Consider the following 23,450-nt stretch of genomic DNA (forward strand, 5'->3'; position numbering starts at 1 on the left):
AGTTTGATGACAACAATGTAGCAGACTTAAAGGGGCACGTTGCCTTAGGTTTGAGGGTTCTGGCTATAATTTGTTTTCTATAAAAGTATCTATTTTTACAATGATTCAAATGAATATTCCTTTAAGTCGTAAAGGTTTTTTGCAATGTCATGCTATTTTGTAAAACCATTTGTTTTTACTCGTCAGACCATGCTTTCTGCTAAACAACTTCTCAAAAGGAAAAGGGAGTTATTTGAAATGAATAGTAGTTTTTAAGGTAAAGTTGCTAAGACTTGTGATGTAAGGATCCATTACACATAAACAAATATTTCCCATATGATAATAGCCACTGAATATTCACTAAGACAAGGTTTTCCAAATACAAACTTACACACACTATGCGTTGAAATAAATTCTCATAGAAAAATGTATTCTTAATCAGTATATCCCACTACAAAACCGTCTAGCAAATGTAACATGTATACACAATACTATGAGTAACCTATTGAAGCCACTTTTAAAATACAAACAAATTTGTTAAAAAGAGGTTAGCCGGAGCTTAATACACTTATAAAATGGTGGGAAATTGTTCTCTTCAAGATAAAGCAATTATAATCATGTTAAAATACATGAAAGCTTGTGATTTAAAGACAATGGACACCTTCAGTAACTGTCAAAGACCAGTCTTCTCACTTGGTGTATCTCAAAGTTGCCAAATAATGATGAAAGAAATAGCAACCTTGATACACGAAGTTATGTGCTTTCTAATGTTTGATTTTGGGAACTCAAAAATTAAATCTGAGGTCTCAAAATTAAATTCGTGGAAATTTAATACTTTCTCGAAAATTACGTTACTTCAAAGGCAGACGTTTCAACAGCTCTCCATTGCTTGTTACCAAGTAAGTTTTTATGCTAACAATTGTTTTGAGTAATTAACAATAGTGTCCACTGCCTTTAAGGTCCCTTCAAATGTCATTAACTTAATGTTATGGTAACATTATCATTGGTCTTGTACGAAAAGGAAATTACACCTTTGTTTGTTTTTGAAACCATTTTGACTGATTTATTCCTTTATACCTTTACAAATTATACAATAAAATTAACCCGCGACAATTAAGTTTAATAAGGTGGAAGCATTTTTTATTTTTTTTGTCTGGCAAAAACTTCGATGGAATTATTTACACACACAAAATATTGGCTGTTGAAATGCGACTAGAATATTAGTCTAAATAATTGACCTATGAAGACTAGTATGAACACCCACACCTAAAAAAAAGTTAGTCCAAACATGTTCAAATGGAAAAGAAGAAAACAAAACTTGCGACAAAAAATCCAATTAGAATCAGTCTTACAAAGACTTAAACATTTCACAAGACAATAATGTAATGTTAAATGTTCAAGTCAAAACGTATTCACCCTTATATGGTGTAAAATGTATAAGAAATGTGGTTAGTCGAATCACTCAAATTCCATGTACAAGTTTGCAACAAAATATGTATATTGGGAACTAAAAACACCTGAACTAAGCACAGGTCTACAACTGGCTCTATGTTTCTCAAATTTACGAATCTTTTAAGTCTCCACAAAGACACAACTGCCAACTAATCTACAAAGCATGAACTTATCAACATTGTCAAATCAAGAAGGAAGAACAATCTAATGGTACCAACCCACACATAGTTTGCGACGATTTAGCATAGTGAAGTCAATTACAAATGTTCTCAATCTATAACTGAAGAGAAATCTCCAAAGTAAAACTTGTTGAACCCGCAGAAATCAAACACGTCACCACACAGTGCAACTTCAAGTGAAAAAGGCTGAGGGACAAACATTCGCGTTCTTGACCTTCTGTCAGTTCAAAAAGGGACAGAACAACCTTAAAGAATGTCAAAAACGGTGACGTTTTTATACATCTGTATGAGCTGGCTGGTCGATCAGGAGACTGAAAGTATACTTCAGAACAAGGTCGCAAGATCTGAAAATTTCTCACGGGTCTGGCAGATGGTTCAAGAAGGAATGATGCTGAGTTATTTAGTATTTGTCTCTTTGTTTTTTTGCTGTGGGTTGCATAAACTTTGCCAAGTTTTGCATGCTTGGCAAGCTGAAGTTGAACCAACCATTTCCTTTTGTCGTTTGGAGCTCCTTTTTATAGTTTTCAAAAGGATCATATTCGCCTTTTGCAACTTCACTCAAAATGTCTGCCTGTTTTCGGATACCCTGAAGTGCCCCCACCCTGGATGGCCAGCCAGGTTTAGCTTCTATCTTCTCTGACTCGATCATCAAGTCAACATACTCAACCGTGCTCAGAGGGTTTTGCTTCAAAGCTATCTCCTCAAGACGTTTTAGACATTCGTGCGATTGAGTAATTAGGACGAACACGCATTTCTGTAGGTCTAGGAACTCTTGTTGTTGTTTGCAAATCACCTGCTCCACGGTGAGCTTGTTGCCCTTTGCGTTCTTGTAACGCTTCTCAACGTCGGTGTATTTTCGTGTTTCCTTCTTTGTGTAATATTCAAACTCATACTTTTGATTGAAGTGAACGTTCCAGATGCATTTACCTGGACAGACACGGCACACACCATCGGTCATTGCATAGCAATTACGTTTTTCCTTGTCATTGGCAATGGCACACGGGTAGTGGCATGTAAAATGACATGACATGCAGTTTGTGATGAAGTTCCCGGTGCCTGATATGTCTTTTTGTCTGCTTCTCTGGACGTCTAATTCGAAACAGAAGTCTTTGTTTGCCTCGATGTTTTTTTCATGTTGCTCCAATATCTGATGCTCTCGACGAAGCTCTTCAATTTTACAAACGCCCATTTTGATCTGAGGCTGTAGCCCTTCAAGAGAAACCTCCAAGCGTTTTCTCTGATCAAGGACTTCCTTAGTGAGAGACAGGCTTCGTGGGTCAAGCTGACCGAGAGCGAGGAAGAATTTCATCATACTGTGAAACCCCATCCTCCAACACATCTTGTCAAAATTGTTAGTATCGTCACCCCCTTCAGATGCACCAGCGCAGAAATCGTCAACACCCGACCCTGCTGACTCTACCTTAGTGTTTGCAAAAAGGGCAGAGTTGTTGAATTTGAATATTACATCGTTTAAAGGAATACCTGCTTCTCGGACTGCTGCAATAAGTGGAGGTTTTTGGCCATCTGCGAATGTAACCAGAAGTAGAATGTTTGGCGAGATGTCTTTACCAAAGACAGACAGGATGGAATCAAAGACGTATTTCTGGGTATGGGTTAGACGTGCTAGTGAAGCTTGGGCGACAAAGCCTATTCCATCGATGTGGTCTACCTGATGAGTGTCGGAATGAGAGAAGAAATCTCGGATTTGGTCGATGATGGCTCTGTCTCTCTCGATACCTCTAGTGTCTCCAAATCCAGGAGTGTCGATGATCGTCAATGTGTAAAGGATATTGTGGTTTGTGTTTCTGTGTATGGTATATGATGTTATGATCTGTGTTTGACTGTGTGCTTGTGACCTAGAGGTCCCATCTGCTTGGTCATCAACAATCTTAAATCGAAACCCATCTTCCCACTCAACTTGTAAGATGTAGTTAACCATGCCATTGATTAATGTGCTTTTCCCGGCACCTGTAGCACCAACTACCATGATGACTTTGTGCTGACTCGGACAGGTCCCAGACTTCCTACCAAAGCTGTAACTACGGTACATAGCATTAGATTTCAAACGTAATTTGTTCAAGGGAAGCTGTAAAGTTTCTGGTTCGCCCGTTGCCACACAACCTTTGGAAAGTACCCTCGATTTCTTGGCAATTTGATGTGCGTATCTCTCAGTCTTCTGAGACAAACCGGTGAGTACTTCAATCGAGTCGCTTTCTGCACCATTTACTGAACCGCTACATATAGCAGATACCAAAAACTCATATCGAGTATTAGAATGCAGATCATTAACTGTAAAAGCACACGACTGATCGCTGGTATTTACTTCCTCGTGAACTTTGCTTTCAGAAGGGCCAGAAGCAGGTCTGTATTTGACCAAATAGTTGTTGATGATTAGACCTTTGCCAATTTGAGATGGTTTGCTCCATACGATGGAAATAGTGCTTTTTGATGATTGATGCTTCCTAAGCTGTGTCGGTGGACTTGTAGGGTAGGTTTTAGCCGAGGTTGTTTCACTAGCCCGACTTACCCCGGCTTGACAAATAGATACAACCTTAAACTCATAGGAAGTGAATGGGCTTAAACTGAATACAGTAACATATCCTTCGGCTCCATCTGTCTGCACCTCTATCCAATCAGTTGAGTCCGGTTGTGGAACTGCTACCTCCCTGTATTTGACTACGTAGTGCTTCAACACTCGTACACCGTGACTCGGTGATTGCCATTTAAGGGAAACTGAATCATGAGACTTTCCAGACACTTTGAGTTTAACTGGACTACCTGGTGGTTCAAAGGTCTTTGTTGTTAGAACCCCATGCTCGTACAGAAACATTGACCCACCAACAGTAGTTTCATCACCATCGTCAAACCCTGACACCGCGAAGATGGTGTCCGGGTTCGTTGAGTTCGTCTTGTAAAACTCAACAAAGCTTTTGGCATATCTCCTAACATCCTTGGATGCCGACACGTCATCAAACCACCCCTTTACCGGAATGTATGATTCTGCCTCGTCAGACTTGAGACATAGGGACAGTACAGTTAGGTACTCATCTTTATGTCCAATACAAGGAAATGCAAAGCAGACAATATACTCAGTCAGAGGGTTCCTAATTATTGCATTGAGATCTGCACGAGAGCTGACGATTTGAATCCCTTTAAACGATTGCACATAAGCCTCTACAACACCCATCTCGTTCCCTTTGCTACTTAGCCAATCATCAACCTGTTTCAAATTGAACGGACATTGTTCAAAATCAACTACAGCTTGATGAAGTTTACTTTCTTGAACACTTCCTCCGCGAATTTTGGGCAGCACTTGAGCTAGAAATTGTCTGAAGGACAACTTCTTACGGAGGAGCAGTTCTTTCAGATTAGCAATATTATCTACAAATTGAGGAAAATCTGTACATATTTGTTGCGTCTTAGTGTCATCACATTTAACCTGCATTTGGTCCAACCCCTCAAGAATCTTTTGAGAATCGCTGATAAGATTAACGCTAATTTCTCGGACCAATTTGGCAGACCTGTCGTCTAACTTAACTAAGGGGTAAAGCCAAACCCGCATGGGTACGGCATTTTCTCCATCCTTACCCAACAAAGTTGGCAACTGCTTGTATACCTCGATAGCCTCTTCAAAATTTGATGGATTTGCTCCCAGGGTAAAATCACCGTGAAATGTACAACGTATGTTTGTCTGTTCTTTTTGTTCTCGATCACTGAGCGTGACTGATCCAACCCCTCCAATTGGAAGTAAAGGTATCTTCTCTACTAAAGCCTTTAATATTCCCTGTACATTCTTAATCTTTTCCTCATTTGTACAGTCCCTGTCAAACACAAAAAATGCTTTTGCCCCATACAATATACCCGTTACAACATGAGTTGCAGTACCTTGATCAAAGACTTCGGTGTGCTGAACATTGTGTCTTCCAAAATGTTTCATTGTTAACTGTTCAAACCTTGTAGTTGTTTCGTAATGCAGAGTCAGACGAGATTGGCGCGCCGATGCTCTTGTGTCATTGAGGTACTTGGCTGCTCCGTGCACGTCAACTAAACCGCATAAGAAACTTGCCTTCAATTCTGCTTCGATTTTCAGGGCGGATGTTTTGTCTTTCACTCCATCCGATGAGATGATGCTGGACTGTGTCTCAGGCTTCAGAAAGACGTCGCGATCATTGTGTAATATCGTTGGATCCCATAGCGTAATTCCTGGTATAGGAGTGTCACTGCGGCAATCATACAGCATTCCGAGCTGCATTGGTCGACCCAATGCCGGAAGCTCAAGTGTCCTCGAGATCTCCGCTGTCATGATGGTGACGACCAAGCCTGCAAAAATAGAAATGCAGATATTTTGTCCGTCAAAAACAATAGATTATTTTAGTGGGTTTGGTGGATCGAATAATATGCCATTTTTCTCATACCGACATAATACTTTTTACATCAAGAACAATGTCAATGGAGTTTTTTTTTGCGAAAAACTCTTTGTCCTCAGTTTAAGCAAGAACACGAAACTTGGGGCACGTGAATATTTATACCGTAACATGAACAGCTGGACGTTGAGAGTTTTCTTGACACAAGCTCTGTGCTGATTTTTTTTCAATCCTGTATAAATATCTTTAAATGAATAAATAAATAAATAAATAAACAGCTGACGATTTTTTTGTTGTGCAAATTGTACAGTAAAGAGTGATTTGTAACTCAATGTTTGACTTAATTCTTGAGAAAACCTAATAACAGCGGGAACAATTCAACGTTTGGCCCAGTAGTTGTGTTTTCACTAAATAAACATCAACTTTTGGCTTAAATTGTAAAAAAGGTCAAATAGGTTTACGCTTTGCGTAAGTTTATAGGATTTGAGGCATTGCATGGTGAGGTATCAATATAAATTTATTTGGTTTGCGGTTTTTTAAGTTGTTATGTTTTTTCCCAGATAGATTGTGAAAGTCTATTGAGTAGTTCAGAAGCCTTTTTTATTTTTAAACGTAACCGAAAGTTAATTAAAATTAATTAGGGTCACACTGTGTGGTTAAGTCTTTAGTGCATTTTCCGTTGACGTAAAGATGATGACCGTTCAAATTGTGGTGCTAGAGTTGTTTTTTTAGCTTCCACGTAAGTGTTACAAGTCAAATTAGTACATAGAAAGTCTTTATACTTACTTAAGAGTCAGTTCAGGTAAATAGTTGACATACTTGCTCACGGTCAAAAAATGATTTTTTTTTATACTTTGTGGGTGGAAGGGCCTTGGGGTGCAAGTAAACAAAATTGCATTTTCAATTCTATATATAGCCCGTTGCCATGGTTACGGCTCATTTTAATTTTTTGCCATTTTAGGTCGATTTTTGGGTCTGAAAAACTGCTTTTTAGCTCATATTTACAACTCCACCCCACCAAAATGCAATATTAATTCAAAAAACCTTTTATATCACTACAAAGTATCATCCTTGGCCTTCCTTGAGAAAAAAAATTATTGCTTTAAATATCACCCTTGTGCTATTTTTGCATCATGCATTACAGTATGTTTTTAGAACTTGCAAAATCGACATTTTTACCCTATTTTTGGACCCCAAAATGTCAACTTGCCAGGGGTCTCAGAAAATTTCCCTTTCGTCTGTGATTAGGACCAACATTGGTCTTTCCATATCTGGTGTCAAAAACTTGGGCAATTGTATCCTGTTGGGCCAGTACTGCCTCAAAACTAGACTTTTTTCCCCAAAACATGAAAAATGCCTTTTTAAGGGTCTTTTCACATAATATCGACATACGTGTCCATGGTAAAAGAAAAGGAATATTTTTTTTATACTTTGTGGATGGTAGGGACTTGGGGTCCAAATAAACAACATTAACATTTCAAATCATAATATAACACGTTGCCAAGGTAACAGTTCATTTGTGTTTAGGCCACTTTGGGCCGATATTGGGGAATGAAAAACTGTTTTTTAAAGTTAATATTTACAACTCCACCCCACCAAAAAACAAAAATATTTCATAAAACCTTTTACATCACTACAAAGTATCATCCTTGGCTTTACTTGAGACAAAAAAATATTGCTATAAATTTCACCCTTGTGCTATTTTAAGAACGTGCATTACAGTATGTTTTTAGAGCTTGCAAAATCAACATTTTTACCATATTTGTTGCCCTCAAAATTCCATTTTTTCAGGGGTCTCAGAATATTTTCCTTTCGGTTTTGATCAGGGCCATAATTTGTCTTTTTATTTCTGGTAAGAAAAACTCGGGCAATTGTATCCTGATGTAACAGAACTGTCTCAAAAATAGACCCTTTTCCCCGAAAACATAGAGAAATGCATTTTGAAATATTTGCTTCATTTTGAATTTATAACATGAAGAAGTTAGCTATAATTCCATCAATCTGGCAGCTTTTTATAAGCACTTTGTAGGTTTAGTGCATTACCAAACATGGATCAGGACTTGTTGATGACCTAAATCTTATAATTTGCCCCACTCCGGCCCTGGCCCAATCATGTTTCTTGACATTGCATAAAATAAAATAACAGTTTTGTGAACAGCGCCTCTTTTTTGAAAGTCACATTTTTTAATTCCCCTTGCACATTAAGAAAGTTTGTACTATCTTTAATGTTTTATTGGTTCTCAGAATATTTCCCTTTTTGTTTTGATTGGGCTATCAATCATTATGGTTTGCATGTCTACTGGGGAGAAACACTTTGGTTTATTGTATCCTGTTGTGACACTTCTGCCTCAAAAATGGTAATTTTTCCAAAAACAATAAAAATGCATTTTGAAGTTATCCCTTAGTTTGAATTGATAAAAAACAAAAATGAGCATGCTTGTTAAAAGAATATGGCACTGTTTCCATGCTCTTTAAGCCACTGAGTTCTTGTTTTGTCATAACTACTTTACCTAGTTGTACAGGTATGATTCACATTTCAAGAAGAGAAGTAGTGCGATGAGCATTCTTTACTGTTCTTGTCTTTACATGGCCTTATAACAGTCTTCTTGGTCCCCTGCCCGCTACCAAACTAAACATTTTCATCCCAATCAGAACAAAGAGGCTCTAAAAGTGAGCAAGTACTGTATCCAAAGTATCTAACCATTTAGCCGATGTACCGCCCAGCCGCATTATAGCGATACACTGTATGCGGTACGAGGAAACCTCGCTAGCTTGTGTTTGTAGAAAAAAAGGAACATCAAAAGAAAACTCGATAGTCATTAGTAGGTCTACGCATTTGTTAATATATCTAGTTGTTATAGATCGTTATTAATTCTCCCTTCACAGTTGACTTGTCGAAGCTAATGATGATGAAATAATTTAGCTCTTACGAAAAATAAAACGCTCATTAGTAAACAGGAAACTGTTCATCATTTATGATATTGTAAAAAATTAACGCCTTCGCATTTAATCAGTATGAGCATTGAGCCAGAAAAAAGCCTTGAAAAGCTATTGTGTTCATTTTATCCGTGCACAAAAATATTCGCCATAAAAATTACCGTAGTCGTTTAATGAGAGGCATTTATTGTTCCCATGAGAACTTTTATACAAATATTACCGAAAGGGTAAAAAATTGTGCATACACATTAAGCCATGGCTATCTTTTAAAATTTGAACTATGATTCCAGTAATTTACTGCAAGCTCGGGCGGTGCAGGGACTAAAGGGCTAAATGGCCATTCACCTGCTTTGGCCTTCTGTAAGCAGTTCCCCCATTTATGGTGGGGTTCCTTTCAATTGTACTGTTGCAAACAATAAAAGAGTTGGTTTATTTAACGTGATAAACAATTCAATGTTTTTTTGTTGATCATTCTCAGAGACATATATAATAATTATGAATTAGTAAGATAGTGAATGGAAAAAATATCAAACTAGCCTGAATACACTTTTGTCACTGCAAATGCATCTTACTTATTTATGTTCAGCAGGTGCAAGTTTTTACAACTTCTTTCAATGTTGTTTCATTAAAGGAACACGTTGCCTTGGATCGGTCGAGTTGGTATTTGAAAAGCGTTTGTAAACGTTTATTAAAAAATGCATATGATTAGAAAGATATGTTAAAAGTAGAATATAATGATCCACACAAGTATCACTCAAAACATCTTTCTAACCATGCATTTTAAAACAAACCGTTACAAACGCATTTCAAAGACCAGCTTAACCGATCCCAGGCAACGTGTTTCTTTTAAATAATCTCTTACGCTCATCTTGCAAATCGTTAGTATCATTGTTTTTAATAAGATCTTGGCAAACTTTTCCAACACTTTTAAGCGGGCTTTTTAATTTCCCACGTTTGTGTTGGACATGATTGGATGCTCCAAACCATCTGCCGCAAGCACAGAAACTACATTGTTTATGATCTCTATCTCTAAGAAAAGTTTTACATTTGGTAGCAGGCAGGGACCAAGGAGAGTAGGCCCTGTATTAAAGAGAACTTGTAAAGAATGCTCATCGCACTCTACTTGCAATGGGAATCATACCTGTACAATAGGTAAAGTAGCCAAATCAAGAACTCTCAATGGCAAAGCATTGGTTGTGGTTTGGTTGGATACCATTATGTTTAAATAAAAACTTTGTATTCATTACTCAAAGGGCATGGAAACAGTGCCAGATTTTTAACAAGCATGCATTGTTTTTGGAAAAATTACTATACTTAAGGCATGATCAGTCACAACAGGATACAATAAACACAGTGTTTCTACCCAGAAGACATGAAAACACCAATAACAACCGAAAGGGAACACTTTCACAAAAAGAGGCGTATTCACAAAACATTGTTTTATGCAATGTCAAGAAATATGATTGGGGCTAGGCCGGGCAAATTGTAAAATTAAGGTCATCAACAGTTCCTGATCAATGTTGGGTAATCCACTAAGTGCTAAGGAAAAGCTGCAAGATTGATAGAATTATTACTTTTTAATGTTAGAAATTCAATATGAAGAAAAAACAATTCAAAATGCATTTTTCTGTTTGAGGAAAAAAGTCTATTTTTGAGACAGTACTGTAAACATCAGGATACACTTGCCAAGTTTTTCTTACCAGAAATAAAAAAGACAAATTTTGGCCCAGATTAAAACCGAAAGGAAAATATTCTAAGACCCCTGAAAAAAATGAAATTTTGAGGGCAAAAAATATGGTAAAAATGTTGATTTTGCAGGTTCTAAAAACATACTGTTATGCACGTTCTAAAAATAGCACAAGGGTGAAATTTATAGCAATATTTTGTTGTCTCAAGTAAAGCCAAGGATGATACTTTGTAGTGATGTAAAAGGTTTTATGAAATAATTTTGTTTTTTGGTGGGGTGGAGTTGTAAATATTAACTTAAAAAAACAGTTTTTCATACCCCAAGATCAGCCTCAAGTGGCCTAACCACACATGAACTGTTACCATGGCAACGTGTTATATTATGATTTGAAATGTAAATGTTGTTTATTTGGACCCCAAGTCCCTACCATCCTACCATCCACACAAAAATGAAAAATATTCTTTTTTTTTTTACCGTGGACACGTTTTTCGATATTATGTGAAAAGACCCTTAAGAAGGCATTTTTCATGTTTTGGGGAAAAAAGTCTAGTTTTGAGGCAGTACTGTCACAACAGGATACAATTGCCCAAGTTTTTGACACCAGATATTGAAAGACCACTGTTGGCCCTAATCACAGCCGAAAGGGAAATTTTCTGAGACCCCTGGCAAGTTGACATTTTGGGGTCCAAAAATAGGGTAAAAATGTCGATTTTGCAAGTTCTAAAAACATACTGTAATGCATAATGCAAAAATAGCACAAGGGTGTTATTTAAAGCAATAAATTTTTTCCTCAAGGAAGGCCAAGGATGATACTTTGTAGTGATATAAAAGGTTATTTGAAATAATGTTGCATTTTGGTTGGGTGTAGTTGTAAATATGAGCTAAAAACCAGTTTTTCAGACCCCAAAATCGGCCTAAAATGGCCAAAAAACAAAATGAGCCGTAACCATGGCAACGGGCTATATATAGAATTGAAAATGCAATTTTGTTTACTTGCACCCCAAGGCCCTTCCACAAACAAAGTATAAAAAAAAATCATTTTTTGACCGTGAGCAAGTATGTCAACTATTTACCTGAACTGACTCTTAAATAAAAGTCATAATGTTTTTAATCAAGCGCTTCTTAGGAACATTAAGAAAATCTTCTCTAGGTCCAATAGGAAAAAAATATGTAAACTAGAGATTGAGAGTTTGTGAACAAACTCAAGGTGTTCGGTTTCCGGGAGTAAAAGCCTGGATTAAAAAACAAATATTACACCTTGCTTTGTTCTCAAGATTTGTAATAAATGATTCAAATTGCAAAAACTGTCAAAACAACATGATTACGTCATCTAGTAAAAGTGTATGTTTGGTGACGTCATCGGTAATATTTGTTTCAAACCAGACCTTTGCCAGACTTGTATGCTGTGATGGTAAAGCATCAAAGGATGTATATTTCAACCTAAAAGGCAATAAACAATGCCCTTTCAAATAATTTCACAGTCACTTCCGGTTTAAACAGGTCAAAAGGTCAACGAAAGTTCACCAACATATCCATTTCTGTAAAGTACGTAAAGCCCTTTCATATGATGTATAGATTGTCAAAATAGCTTATGTAGTTTAGGTTATATAAACTTAGGAAATATTGACGACTGTAGAAAAGACTGTAAGGGGCATGTATGTTTTAACCGCCTTGAACGAAGACTATTCTTCATGAAGCCTTTTCGCGCTCTATGGATGATCACTGGAGCGTGACTCTGCTGCACCGCTAATACACTACACGTTGTGTGTATGCATACGTGCAATGTTTATGCACATACCAATAGGGATTTACGTTGATCTTTAGACTTGAATTTCGAATTTTTCAACCTCTCTTTTGAGCCGGAAGACAACATCAAAATGGGGTCATGTCTGTGGGGCGTTTACGGAATTTTTAATGACGATTCCGATGATGTTTCGATTGTAAGAATCCCTCATGTAGATCAAAAGTTATGATTTTTTGATTTAATAAACTTTTAATATTCATAACTCAAGAATTGATGACGTCATCATGACGTAACTCACACGGTTTCTTCTCCTAATAAATCGCTAACTATGTGTGAAGTTTCAGGTTCATACGAGTTTAGAAAAGGCGCTTTTGTTAGCGGACAAGGGACGCTGAGAAGAAGAAGAAGAAGAAGTATGAAGAACTAGAGATTGAGAGTTTGTGAACAAACTCAAGGTGTTCGGTTTCCGGGAGTAAAAGCCTGGATTAAAAAACAAATATTACACCTTGCTTTGTTCTCAAGATTTGTAATAAATTATTCAAATTACAAAAACTGTCAAAACCACATGATTACGTCATCTAGTAAAAGTGTATGTTTGGTGACGTCATCGGTAATATTTGTTTTAAACCAGACCTTTGCCAGACTTGTATGCTGTGATGGTAAAGCATCAAAGGATGTTTATTTCGACCTAAAAGACAATAAACCACGCCCTTTCAAATCATTTCACAGTCACTTCCCGTTTAAACAGGTCAAAAGGTCAACGAAAGTTCACCAACATATCCATTTCTGTCAAGTACGTAAAGCCCTTTCATATGATGTACAGATTGTCAAAATAGCTTATGTAGTTTAGGAAATATGAACTTAGGAAATATTGACTGACGACTGAAGAAAAGACTGTAAGGGGCATGTATGTTTTAACCGCCTTGAACGAAGACTATTCTTCATGAAGCTTTTTCGCGCTCTATTTATAATATTTTAAAAAAGAAGTAAAAAAAAAAAAAACGTGGATCAAAAATAATGATTTTTTGAAATAATAGTTTGAATTTTTATTACTCAAGAATGGATGACGTCATCATGACCTAACTAACACATTATTCCACTCCTAATGCATATCTAACTATGTGCTGACTTTTATTGATTTGTTTGTACTAAAGTTTTGTTTAATCCGGCAGTATATTTTAGCAAGACCACTCCTAATTGCTTTGGCCTTATGCTTTAACCATTCTGTTTTCTTTGAATGTTTTGTATTGTAACATCCATGTCTGTGCATGGAGGTAGAAATAGATTAGGTTACGTAACGTCCTTTCCTACTAGAGAAAGTTTGAAAGGGCTTATGTTATTTCAGAGATATTTTTTCTTCAAAATATTTAACTCAAAATAACTTAGATAGTTGTTTTAACAAATAATCAAAACAATTGATGATTATGCTAAGTTCAAGAAGTAATAGATATCGTAATACTGACGTGAATTCCGAGGGCCCAAAACGCCCTTCACCCGGGGGGAGTGGTCGATCGATGTAACGTCTCTATTCTTCTCGGTGTGTAACCAAAACATGACCAATGTTCGTCATTTTGTACTGTTGTTTTCTCACATAATTAAAAGTCCCATGAATCACTGAAGTAGGTAGCCATCTCAGCGAAACTTCGTCTTCAATTCCACATTGACCACTAAGCCATCAGAAGGGTAACATTTGAACAATTTGACGCTGAAGATTGAAATGAAATCGTTTTCGAAGCGTTCTGCATAGCTATATAGCTCTATGCATATCACGCTATGGCACAGAGTACAACAAACTTGGCAGCATGCCACCAAATAAATTATGCCTAATACACTACACGTGTACGACACACGTGTTACGCACAACCAATGGGGAAATTTCGTAGTTCTTTATACATGAAATTATGAATTTTCAAACTCGATTTTGAACCAGAAGACGGGATCAAAATGGGATCATAACTCAAGAATTGATGACGTCATCGTGACGTTACTCAAACGGTTTCTTCTCCTGATAAATATATAACTATGTGTGAAGTTAGAAGTTCATACAGGTTTGGGAAGTGTGCTTTTGTTAGAGGGCAAGGGACGGAGATGTATTTTTGAAGAAAAATATACAATTGCAAACTTTGACCTTCCGGTACGAACGGAAGGAGGGGTCATACGATTTTGACTTTAACTTTTCAAATGTAGTCCCAGTCTTGATCTATCAGATGCGTAATTATGAATATCATAACTGTAAAATTCGAAGACATATAGCGAAAAGCAAATGGTCACTTTTTGAACCTAAAAACCTTGTAATTCGACACCTGATGACGTCATCATGACGAAACTAAAACGGTTTCATCTACTAATGAATATCTAACTATGTGTGAAGTTTCAAGTTTATGTGAGCTTAGCAAGTATGTCTTTGTAAGCGGACAAAAACCACGGAGAAGAAGACGAAGTAAAAAAAAAAAAAAAACTAGACTCAAGTTTTTGTTCTAACAAAAACAAGGTGTTCGGCTTCCGGGAGTACAAAAATACACCCTGGAGGACAATTATCAAAGGAAAAACCCAAGAAAATAGGCCTTTTCAAAGCATTTTACATGCACTTCCGGTTTAGAAAGGTCAAAAGGTCAAAAAAAGATCACCAACATATCCATTTTTATGAAGTACATTAACCCCTTTCATATGATGTCTAGATTGTCAAAATAGCTTTTGTGGTTGAGGACATAGGAACTTATGAATGATGACGACTGGAGAAGAGACTAACTAAACGAAAGGGAAATGTTTATTGAAAACGCATTGAAAACAGACTATAAACGAAGCTGATATAATATTTTAAAAAAAGAAGTAAAAAAAAACAACAACAACAACATCAACAACTGGTTTAGCGGGTTTCCCATCCAAGTACTGACCGGGCCCGATGTTGCTTAACTTCACTGATCGGACGAGAACCGGTGTGATCAACGCAGTACGGTAGTAGTCAAAACAAAAATTGTATTTTTGACGAAAATACACAAAAAATCTGATTTGAACCAGAAGACAAGGTAAAAATGGGTCATGTCTGCGAGGGCTTTACGGAGTTTTTAACGACCTTTCCGATTATGTATCGATTGTAAGAATCCATCACGTGGATCAAAAATAATGATGTTTTGAAATAATAAACTTTGAATTTTTATAACTCAAGAATGGATGCCGTCATCATGACCTAACTAACACATAATTCCACTCCTAATGCATATCTAACTATGTGCGAAGTTTCAAGTTCATACGAGTTTGGGAAGTGTGCTTTTGTTCGAGGACAAGGGACGAAGAGAAGAAGAAGATGAAAATCTGGATTGTTTTATTTATTTGTTTGTACTAAAGTTTTCTTTAATCCGGCAGTTTATTTTAGCAAGACCACTCCTAATTCCTTGGGCCCTATACTTTAACCATTCTGTTTTCTTTGAATGTTTTGTAACATCCATGTCTGTGCATGGATAGATTAGTTTACGTAACGTCCTTTCCTACTAGAGAAAGTTTAAAAGGGCTTATGTTATTTCAGAGATTTTAATTTTTCTTCAAACTATTTAACTCAGAATAACTTGGATAGTTGTTTTAACAAATAATCAAAACAATTGATGGTTATGCTAAGTTCAAGAAGTAATAGATATTGTAATACTGACGTGAATTCCGTGGGCCCAAAACGCCCTTCACCCGGGGGGAGTGGTCGATCGATGTAACGTCTCTATTCTTCTCGGTGTTTAACCAAAACATGACCAATGTTCGTCATTTTGTACTGTTGTTTTCTCACATAATTAAAAGTCCCATGAATCACTGAAGTAGGTGGCCATCTCAGCGAAACTTCGTCTTCAATTCCACATTGACCACTAAGCCATCAGAAGGGTAACATTTGAACAATTTGACGCCGAAGATTGAGAGGAAATCGTTTTCGCAGCGTTCTGCATAAATAGAGCTATACAGCTCTAAATAATAGAGCTATATAGCTGTATGCATATCACGCTATGGCACAGAGTACAATAAACTTGGCAGCATGCCACCAAATAAATGATGCCTTATACACTACACGTGTACGACACACGTGTTACGCACAACCAATGGGGAAATTTCGTAGTTCTTTATACATGAAATTATGAATTTTCAAACTCGATTTTGAACCAGAAGACGAGATCAAAATGGGATCATGTCTGCGAGGCATTTACGGAGTTTTTAACGAACTTTCCGATGATGTGTCGATTGTAACAACCCATCATGTAGATCAAAAGTTATGATTTTTTTTAAATAATAAACTTTGAAAATTCATAACTCAAGAATTGATGACGTCATCGTGACGTAACTCAAACGGTTTCTTCTCCTGATAAATATATAACTATGTGTGAAGTTAGAAGTTCATACAGGTTTGGGAAGTGTGCTTTTGTTAGAGGGCAAGGGACGGAGATGTATTTTTGAAGAAAAATATACAATTGCAAACTTTGACCTTCCGGTACGAACAGAAGAAGGGGTCATACGATTTTGACGTTAACTTTTCAAATGTAGTCCCAGTCTTGATCTATCAGATGCGTAATTATGAATATCATAACTATAAGATTTGAAGACATATAGCGAAAAGCAAATGGTCACTTTTTGAACCTAAAAACCTTGTAATTCGACACCTGATGACGTCATCATGACGAAACTAAAACGGTTTCATCTACTAATGAATATCTAACTATGTGTGAAGTTTCAAGTTTATGTGAGCTTAGCAAGTATGTCTTTGTTAGCGGACAAAAACCACGGAGAAGAAGACGAAGTAAAAAAAAAAAAAAAACTAGACTCAAGTTTTTGTTCTAACAAAAACAAGGTGTTCGGCTTCCGGGAGTACAAAAATACACCCTGGTGGACAATTATCAAAGGAAAAACCTATGAAAACAGGCCTTTTCAAAGCATTGTACATGCACTTCCGGTTTAGAAAGGTCAAAAGGTCAAAAAAAGGTCACCAACATATCCATTTTTGTGAAGTACGTAAACCCCTTTCATATGATGTATAGATTGTCAAAATAGCTTTTGTGGTTGAGGACATAGGAACTTATGAATGATGACGACTGGAGAAGAGACTAACTAAACGAATGGGAAATGTTTATTGAAAACGCCTTAAAAACAGACTATAAACGAAGCTGATATAATATTTTTAAAAAGAAGTAAAAAAAAAAAAAACACATCAACAACTGGTTTAGCGGGTTTCCCATCCAAGTACTGACCGGGCTCGAGGTTGCTTAACTTCACTGATCGGACGAGAACCGGTGTGATCAACGCAGTACGGTAGTAGTCAAAACAAAAAATGTATTTTTGACGAAAATACACAAAAAATCTGATTTGAACCAGAAGACAAGGTAAAAATGGGGTCATGTCTGCGAGGCCTTTACGGAGTCTTTAGCGACCTTTCCGATTATGTATCGATTGTAAGAATCCATCACGTAGATCAAAAATAATGACTTTTTGAAATAATAAACTTTGAATTTTTATAACTCAAGAATGGATGCCGTCATCATGACCTAACTAACACATTATTCCACTCCTAATGCATATCTAACTATGTGCGAAGTTTCAAGTTCATACGAGTTTGGGAAGTGTGCTTTTGTTCGAGGACAAGGGACGAAGAGAAGAAGAAGATGACAATCTGGATTGTTTCATTTATTTGTTTGTACTAAAGTTTTGTTTAATCCGGCAGTTTATTTTAGCAAGACCACTCCTAATTGCTTGGGCCTTATACTTTAACCATTCTGTTTTCTTTGAATGTTTTGTATTGTAACATCCATGTCTGTGCATGGATGTAGAAATAGATTAGTTTACGTAACGTCCTTTCCTACTAGAGAAAGTTTAAAAGGGCTTATGTTATTCCAGAGATTTTTTTTCTTCAAAGTATTTAAATCAGAATAACTTGGATAGTTGTTTTAACAAATAATCAAAACAATTGATGATTATGCTAAGTTCAAGGAGTAATAGATATTGTAATACTGACGTGAATTCCGTGGGCCCAAAACGCCCTTCACCCGGGGGGAGTGGTCGATCGATGCAACGTCTCTATTCTTCTCGGTGTTTAACCAAAACATGACCAATGTTCGTCATTTTGTACTGTTGTTTTCTCACATAATTAAAAGTCCCATGAATCACTGAAGTAGGTGGCCATCTCAGCAAAACTTCGTCTTCAATTCCACATTGACCACTAAGCCATCAGAAGGGTTAACATTTGAACAATTTGACGCCGAAGATTGAGAGGAAATCATTTTCGCAGCGTTCTGCATAAATAGAGCTATACAGCTCTAAATAATAGAGCTATATAGCTCTATGCATATCACGCTATGGCACAGAGTACAATAAACTTGGCAGCATGCCACCAAATAAATGATGCCTAATACACTACACGTGTACGACACACGTGTTACGCACAACCAATGGGGAAATTTCGTAGTTCTTTATACATGAAATTATGTATTTTCAAACTCGATTTTGAACCAGAAGACGAGATCAAAATGGGATCATGTCTGCGAGGCATTTACGGAGTTTTTAACGAACTTTCCGATGATGTGTCGATTGTAACAACCCATCATGTAGATCAAAAGTTATGATTTTTTGAAATAATAAACTTTGAAAATTCATAATTCAAGAATTGATGACGTCATCGTGACGTAACTCAAACGGTTTCTTCTCCTGATAAATATCTAACTATGTGTGAAGTTAGAAGTTCATACAGGTTTAGAAAGTGTGCTTTTGTTAGAGGGCAAGGGACAGACATGTATTTTTGAAGAAAAATATACAATTGCAAACTTTGACCTTCCGGTACGAACGGAAGGAGGGGTCAACTATGTGTGAAGTTTCAAGTTTATGTGAGCTTAGCAAGTTTGTCTTTGTTAGCGGACAAAAACCACGGAGAAGAAGACGAAGTAAAAAAAAAGAAAAGAAAAAAAAAAAAACCGAACAAAAACAAGAGGTCTTCGGACTCGAGTCCGAACACCTTAAAAAAAACGAACAAAAACAAGAGGTCTTCGGACTCGAGTCCGAACACCTAAAAAACGAACAAAAACAAGAGGTCTTCGGACTCGAGTCCGAACACCTAATTAAAAAAAAACGAGCAAAAATAAGAGGTGTTCGGGTTCAATACCCGAACACCTAAAAAGAAAAAAAAACGAACAAAAATAAGAGGTGTTCCGGGCTGTTGGCCCGAACACCTAAAAAGAAAAAAAAACGAACAAAAATAAGAGGTGTTCCGGGCTGTTGGCCCGAACACCTAAAAACCGAACAAAAACAAGAGGTCTTCGGACTCGAGTCCGAACACCTAAAAAACGAACAAAAACAAGAGGTCTTCGGACTCGAGTCCGAACACCTAATTAAAAAAAAAACGAACAAAAATAAGAGGTGTTCGGGTTCAATACCCGAACACCTAAAAAGAAAAAAAAACGAACAAAAATAAGAGGTGTTCCGGGCTGTTGGCCCGAACACCTAAAAAGAAACAAAAAACGAACAAAAATAAGAGGTGTTCCGGGCTGTTGGCACGAACACCTAATTAAAAAAAAACGAACAAAAATAAGAGGTGTTCGGGTTCAATACCCGAACACCTAAAAAATAAGAGGTGTTTCGGGCTGTTGGCCCGAACACCTAATGATTGGAAAAGTAAAGCGATAATTTGATGAAGCAACGCCAACTCTAATAATAATACAAAAAGCATGAAGGGGACTGTCTCGTCTATGTGGAGCAAAAGTGATTAGTCTAGTTTCAAAGGAAAAAGATTGAGATTGCTTAAACAATCTTGAATTAAATTATGCAGCTAATCCAATTAATGAGTTGCTATTTGTACATTGTAAATTTTCACTTTCAGAATATTATGTTTAGAACAGAGAGGAGTAGTGTGCGCATTATACCTGACATGGCAAGCATTGTGAATACTTTTTGGCAACGTAATAAGCCTTGAATAAAAGAGGGGTAAACTTTAATCATGCCACCCCACGCAAAGATTCAACATTTTAATGATAGTTAACCTAAATGTACATTAAATTGCTAAACTTTGTCTCAAACTTAAGTAATGTTAGTCCTATTGATAATGTAGTTAGCTTTGGAAATGTTATTATACACCTTGCTAACTTGGTTTTCCCAAAGCACTTTTATCCATTTTGAAACACATTGGAAGGAACTTTTCTAAGAACAACATTTACGTAAAACCGTAATGCTTCAATTTACTCAGTAAGACAGGTGGATTAACAAGGTCAAAAGCTTTTTTAATGTCTAAGAATACACTTTAAGAAATTTACGAGGGATTATTATTAATAGAGGCTGAGAGATTATTATAAAAATCATAGCGTGAACCGTCGACCTACCAGAACGAAAACCATACTGACTCGGAGTGAGATTTTTTTAGAATCAAGAAAGATAGCGTTCTACATTGCATGCACGTTTCTAATAACTTACAGCGATATATTCTGATTTTTGTTACCAATGGTAACAATTTCGTTTAAGATAAAACAAACCGGTTAGCGAAGTAGCTAAGCTAGCATAGTGAAAATCGTTGTATTGACCTTGGAACTGAATCAGAGGTAGCGTCACCTATAGAACAAAATGCTTTAGTTGATTGAAAGCTTCTGTGATATCCTTATTGTTGGAAAGCAACTCATTATTTAAAATAATAATTATTACTAGTTGTTTTGACAGGAGACTTTCTACTCATTTCTCAAAACAAACTTGGGTCTGAGTGACTCACGTAATGCGGAATTCGGAAACAAGAATGGTAGATTATGCTACTCTCACACTTGGGCGAATATTCTTGCGAATATGTATATTTGAAATTCGCGATGAGTTCGCCAAAAAGTTGCGATTTGATATTGAAAATGTTCTCGGTCGTCCTTAAACCTCTCCTTACTAATATCTTAAGCATGATACGCACGCATTACCATCAGTACCAATGGCTTACCAATGCTTACGAAAATCGATGGCGAATTACCGTCTTCACAACATTCGCGGAATTTAGGAAGCGCTTCGTTAAACTGCTCTCACAGAGTGGCGAATGTTCTTGCGAAGATGAACGTTTGAATTTCGCGTTGAGTTCGTCCAAAATGGCGGTTGAATAGTGAATATTTTCATCTCGGTCTCACCCCTCGATCGTCCTCGGTCGGCCCTCTCCTTACCAATATCTTACGAATTAATACGAATGCTTACCAATGCTTGCCAATGCCTTTACGAATGTTGCCAACGCTTACGTACGCTTTACCAATGTTACAAATCTTACGAAAATCGACGGCGAATGACCGTCTTCGCAACATTCGCTGAAATTTATAAACCGGTTTCTAAATTGACTGATCTTCGTAAGGAGGTTGGGAATAATTTGAAAATGTTTCGCATTTGTTACCAACGCTTACGAAGACACGGCGAGTGTTGCGAAGTTTGAGCGAGTGTCAATTGATTCCTAGCATATTTGCCGTGTGAGAGCAGCATAAGTTGAACGATCTTCGTAAGGAGGTGGAGAATGTAACGAATTTGTGGCGAATGTTGCAAAGTATGCGCGATCGTAAAATATTTCCGTTCGTAAGCACATTCGCTAGCATATTATTCTCCCTAGTGGGAGAGTATCATTACAGCTTCATAATAAACCACAGGTTAGTTTTGTGGTCTATACAAAAATGAATCAATTTAATCTTTCAAAGCTATTTCACCTGAGTGCTTAAAACGTTTGTACTCACCGTATCCACCCCGTCACCAGTAATATCTTGAAAAGCTAGTACTGGATACAATGTGAGTTAAACAATTTATAGATGTGAGAGTTGAAGTTCAGACGTTGCAGGTAAAGCTGTTTATGTGTGGTCTACACCTCAGCTTCCACTTTATATACGCCCGCCCCCAAATGATTTGTTGCGAAATCTCGGCCGGGAAATTCCTGTTATCAAGCTTTGTTTTTGTTTCAACTGAAAACACAGCAAAATTGCTGTGAGATAACAATCTAGGTGAACGGATCAAACCATTGTTGCGAATGTGGGGGGGGGGGGGGTCTTGCTACATATTAAGTGCATCATTGTGAAGAAACAGTTTGTTAATTCAAAAGTAAAAACACGAATTTACATGACATGTTTGTGAGATGTAGACGTCGAGAGCCCCGTTATGGTATAATGTTATCTTTGGTATACGCTTTACTTTCCACTGATACGTCGGTGGGGCAGTAGATTATGTGTCCCCCACCCCCCTCCCATTTGGCGAAATGTGTGCAAAGCTCTTTTAAAAGCGCCCTCCTTTGACCCACTGACTCTCAAGCAACCCTGGTTAACTTTCCATGCAGCCGTTGAGGTCGGATAATCAAACACCTAGTCTGGTCCCCTGACCAAAGATTCCTTGACGTCTCTTGTTAAAACTCTTAGGTCAGGTATCACCCACGGTTAAAAATAGAGCATGACGCAACTTGTCAGGGTCGGGGGTCATCTCCAGGGAAACCATGTCTGCACTAGTTGCGATAACGTAACCCTCCACCCGACGGCCGCCAGGCCGGAGGGTTACGAGATTATTTTGATCGGCAAATGACAATCTGGTTCAACACGTATAATTTCGACAGCTAGTCACCAGATTTGCCCCAATTTTAACACTTTCAAAAATCATGACACTTAATCCTCAATCAATGTCTAATGAACACTCAAGTAAAAACACCTTTGAGAAAAAAAAATTGAAGAAAAAGAACAAAAACTTACCAGATCCCGGAGCGATTTCCCAGGTTTATTTATTTTGAACTTTGCAAACGCTTTATTTATTTTAGGCACAACGCCTGCCTTTAAATAACAATATCTGGCATAAAAACTCCTGGATCTATGGCCGACAGGACTGACATTATGATTCAATACCGACCATCAACGTTACTGTCCGAATAATGACGACAACACGTTCCGAACATTTCGAATAACTTCGAAAAAGGACGAAATTCCTCCTTTTTGGTCACGTGATTTTGGGTGATACCGGACCCTAAATTCGACAGAGCCTAGTCGAAAATTTTTGGGTCTGGCAACCAGACTATCAAACACCATCCTATTGTGTGTTTTGGGTTTTTCTTTTAGCCCCAAATTAACCATGTAAAGTAAAGAAAAAAAAAGAAAAAAAAAACTAATCTGTGAAAACGGGGAGGCTTT

At 37.2% G+C, this 23,450-nt stretch overlaps 1 protein-coding gene across 1 annotated transcript; it reads right to left on the bottom strand.

The window, feature by feature from the left end:
- Positions 1–1,411: 1,411 nt before the first annotated feature.
- LOC139948937 (uncharacterized) lies at positions 1,412–22,162 on the bottom strand. Its single transcript, XM_071947310.1, has 2 exons — positions 22,026–22,162; positions 1,412–5,930 (listed from the first exon to the last, which is right to left on the bottom strand). Exon 2 carries the CDS (start codon positions 5,911–5,913, stop codon positions 2,011–2,013), a length of 3,903 nt encoding a protein of 1,300 aa, XP_071803411.1. The 5' UTR covers positions 5,914–5,930; positions 22,026–22,162; the 3' UTR covers positions 1,412–2,010.
- Between the last annotated feature and the right edge of the window lie 1,288 nt (positions 22,163–23,450).

This window comes from Asterias amurensis, chromosome 16, assembly GCF_032118995.1.
Source record: "Asterias amurensis chromosome 16, ASM3211899v1".
NCBI classification, from domain to species: Eukaryota; Metazoa; Echinodermata; class Asteroidea; order Forcipulatida; family Asteriidae; genus Asterias; species Asterias amurensis.